At 50.8% G+C, this 2,818-nt stretch overlaps 1 protein-coding gene across 1 annotated transcript; it reads left to right on the top strand.

The window, feature by feature from the left end:
- Nucleotides 1-1,674: 1,674 nt before the first annotated feature.
- LOC119385834 (serpin B3) lies at nucleotides 1,675-2,220 on the top strand. The gene has a single exon (XM_037653209.1). The coding sequence runs from the start codon at nucleotides 1,675-1,677 to the stop codon at nucleotides 2,218-2,220; it is 546 nt and encodes a 181-aa protein (XP_037509137.1).
- Nucleotides 2,221-2,818: the final 598 nt, after the last annotated feature.

The following is a 2,818-nucleotide window of genomic DNA, read 5'->3' as shown; positions in this document are numbered from 1 at the left end:
CGCTTTTTCGAAATCTCAATGTTGGGATGGGTTTCTGGCACGAAGAACTTCAATTCCCCAATTTGACACAGTCACCTAACTCCACTAATTAAAAAGTTAATTAATTTAACTTTCTTAATTACTGCCTCAAGTCATGTATCTAACCATCTTAAGATGCCCAGCGCTACAGAAAAAGTCATTCACTCATTTTGGACGTCTCAGAAGAATATGGCAGTTGCGTTCTTCCATGTTTCTGTTTAGGTTTCGCCATTGAATTTGGTTGAATTTCATTACTTCGTAATTATTACTAGATGCCACTTTTTCGAAATCTCAAAGTTGGGTTGGGTTTCTGGCATGAAGAACTTCAATTCTCTTATTTGACACAACCATGTAACTCCACTAATTAAAATGTTAATTAATTTAACTTTTTTAATTACCGTTCCAAATAAGTACTTTAACCATCTTAAAATTCCTACCACTACAGAAAAACCAATTCTGAAGGCAGCAGTCAAATATCGCATTTTCCTGATTTTTTGACAAGGTTGGACACATTTCTTGAAACACCCTGTATATCGCTGTTGTAATAAAAAATTTGAAGCTTGTTTATGCGAGGTTCGTTACAACAGGATACTGCATGTCTAGTACAAAATGCAGCTAGTAAGGGAGGTTGCTATCGTGATAGCGACCAGGGGGGGGGGGGAGAAGGGGGCGACAAGAAGTACAGATATATACTTCTGTTGTTGCCTGCTGGCTGTACCTGTGCAGTGTGTTCAAAGAAAAGAAAGACGGTGTGTGGGTTTTGTGCGTGACCACGCCCGCGACTAACGTGGTGGAGCGAGCAGAAGAAGAACCTGCGTAGAAGCGCACTTGTTGTAATCGTTCTACTGGCCGAGGACGTTAGAGAAAATGGCGCACGCTCCAGCCACTGAAGGTGCCCCCGAAGTCAAGCCAATGGAGACCCCTTCGGTCGACAGCCTTAGCGCTTCAGCCGAGGAAAGTGACGATGACGGACGCCGGTCTCCATCCATCGGCAACCAGGAGCTGGAGCTGGGCCCAACAGGTCCGCTGTTCGAACCACGAGCGCTGGAGCACCTAGTCATTGCCATCAACAGCTTCACCCATCAGCTGCTGCGCTACCTCCCGCGCCAGCAGAACCTTGCCTTCTCACCGAGTCGCATCTACTGGCTGCTGGTGAGCGTATGGTTCGGCAGCAAGGACACCACCCGGGAGTAGCTCGAGCAAGAACTGCGCTGCTCCGAGCTTCCCGTACCAGCCGACCGAGTCCCGAGCTTCTTCAAGAACCTCATACGCTCGTTGAAAGCTCACGGAAGACAGCAGCGCGTGCAGTTCATCAGCGCCCTGTACGCGACCTCCGTGGACAGCCTTCAGGATGCCACGAGTAAGACGCTGCGCGAGTGCTTCTACATGTCCATTCGCGCGCTGCTGGCAGGCGCCAGACCCGACCGTACGAGGAACGAGATCAACCGCTGGTTCGAGACGACGTCCCGCGGACATGTGCCCAGCGTGATGAGCGAGAACCTGCCGACCACTGGCGGAGACGGAAAGTCTTCGAAGGCGTGCCACTTGATCGCGAGCGCAGCGTACGCCTAGTACACCTGGGGCTCTCGGTTCGACCGCCACAAGACGATCCTGGCCAACTTCTGCAACAACGGCACCGATCCCTGCAAGGCGCGTATGGTTCGCTCCACCTCGCACTACCGCTACTGCGCGTCCAAGGCGCTCTCGGCTCGCTGCCTCGTAGTGCCGGGCGTGGGCGGCAAGTGGAACATGCTACTTTTGCTGCCCACAGATCGACGCGGTGTGCACGCCGTGGAGTACCGGCTGGACGCCGAGGCGCTGCAGCAGGCAGTGAGTAGTTGCGAGGAGACGCTCGTTGAACTGAGCATGCCCAACATCGAGCTCGAGAGCTCCGTGTCACTGCGGGAAGTGCTCAAGCGGGCCGGCCTGGCCGATCTGTTCGTCCCGGAGAAGGTCGACCTCAGCAACCTGTTTAAAGAGGGTGGCGAGCAGCTTACCGAGTTCGTCCACAAGGCCAAACTCGAGGTCAGCAAGGTGGGCCACGAAGGGGAGTACCACGGCGTCACGGTATTCACGGAAAATTGCGAATACCCCAGCGCGCCTATCGAGTTTCACGTGAACCACCCATTCGTGTTCGTGCTGTACGAACCGGTCAGCAACACGACCCTCTTCATCGGGAGGGTCGTCGATCTAATTTGGTAGCGGAACGCCCGTGTCAGAGCACTACATAGTGATGACATAGCAGTCCGCTAAATGGTCTGAAGACTATTACCGTGCATGACGTCATTTTTACCTTTTTATATTTTTGCGTGAATGTTGCGCTCTGCGTGAAAAGAAAAGTTTCTTATATCGCACGAAGGCTTCCTTCATTTCATTTGTCTCAGCTTGTTTCCTGCACATGCGTGAACGGAAATAGCTTTATAAAAAGAGTACAGAACAAATTACGCTGTTATGGTCTCACAACGCAGCTGTATAGATGGTTGTCTAATCGATCCACTGAAAGTTTAAAAACACAAGTTACTGGAATAAAAAGGCAGTAGTGTAAGAGAAGGCTTAATATGGTTGTACACTATTCCAGTATTTCTCACGTTTTGCACTGCTGCCCGACATAAATATGAGCCATAATAGTTCCATCTATGTGCATCGCCTCGCCAGAATAAGGGAGCTCACAAGAGCCTTGGGGGCCGGCACGAAAAAACTTCGTCAGATGTTACACTCTTGTAACACAAGCAGGTGAAGGCCTGGCTGCACTTCTGTAAGACAAATGAGCCCGGCAACGAGCAAGTGCATATGTTGGTTG

The sequence above is a fragment of the Rhipicephalus sanguineus genome, chromosome 3, assembly GCF_013339695.2.
Source record: "Rhipicephalus sanguineus isolate Rsan-2018 chromosome 3, BIME_Rsan_1.4, whole genome shotgun sequence".
In the NCBI taxonomy this organism is placed as follows: domain Eukaryota; kingdom Metazoa; phylum Arthropoda; class Arachnida; order Ixodida; family Ixodidae; genus Rhipicephalus; species Rhipicephalus sanguineus.
The sequence above is the reverse complement of the archived record's forward strand: the minus strand, read 5'-3'. Positions and strand labels throughout refer to the sequence as shown.

Coding starts and splice junctions, on each gene's coding strand:
- LOC119385834 (XM_037653209.1), top strand. CDS start 1,675: ATGGTTCGCTCCACCTCGCACTACCGCTACTGCGCGTCCAAGGCGCTC.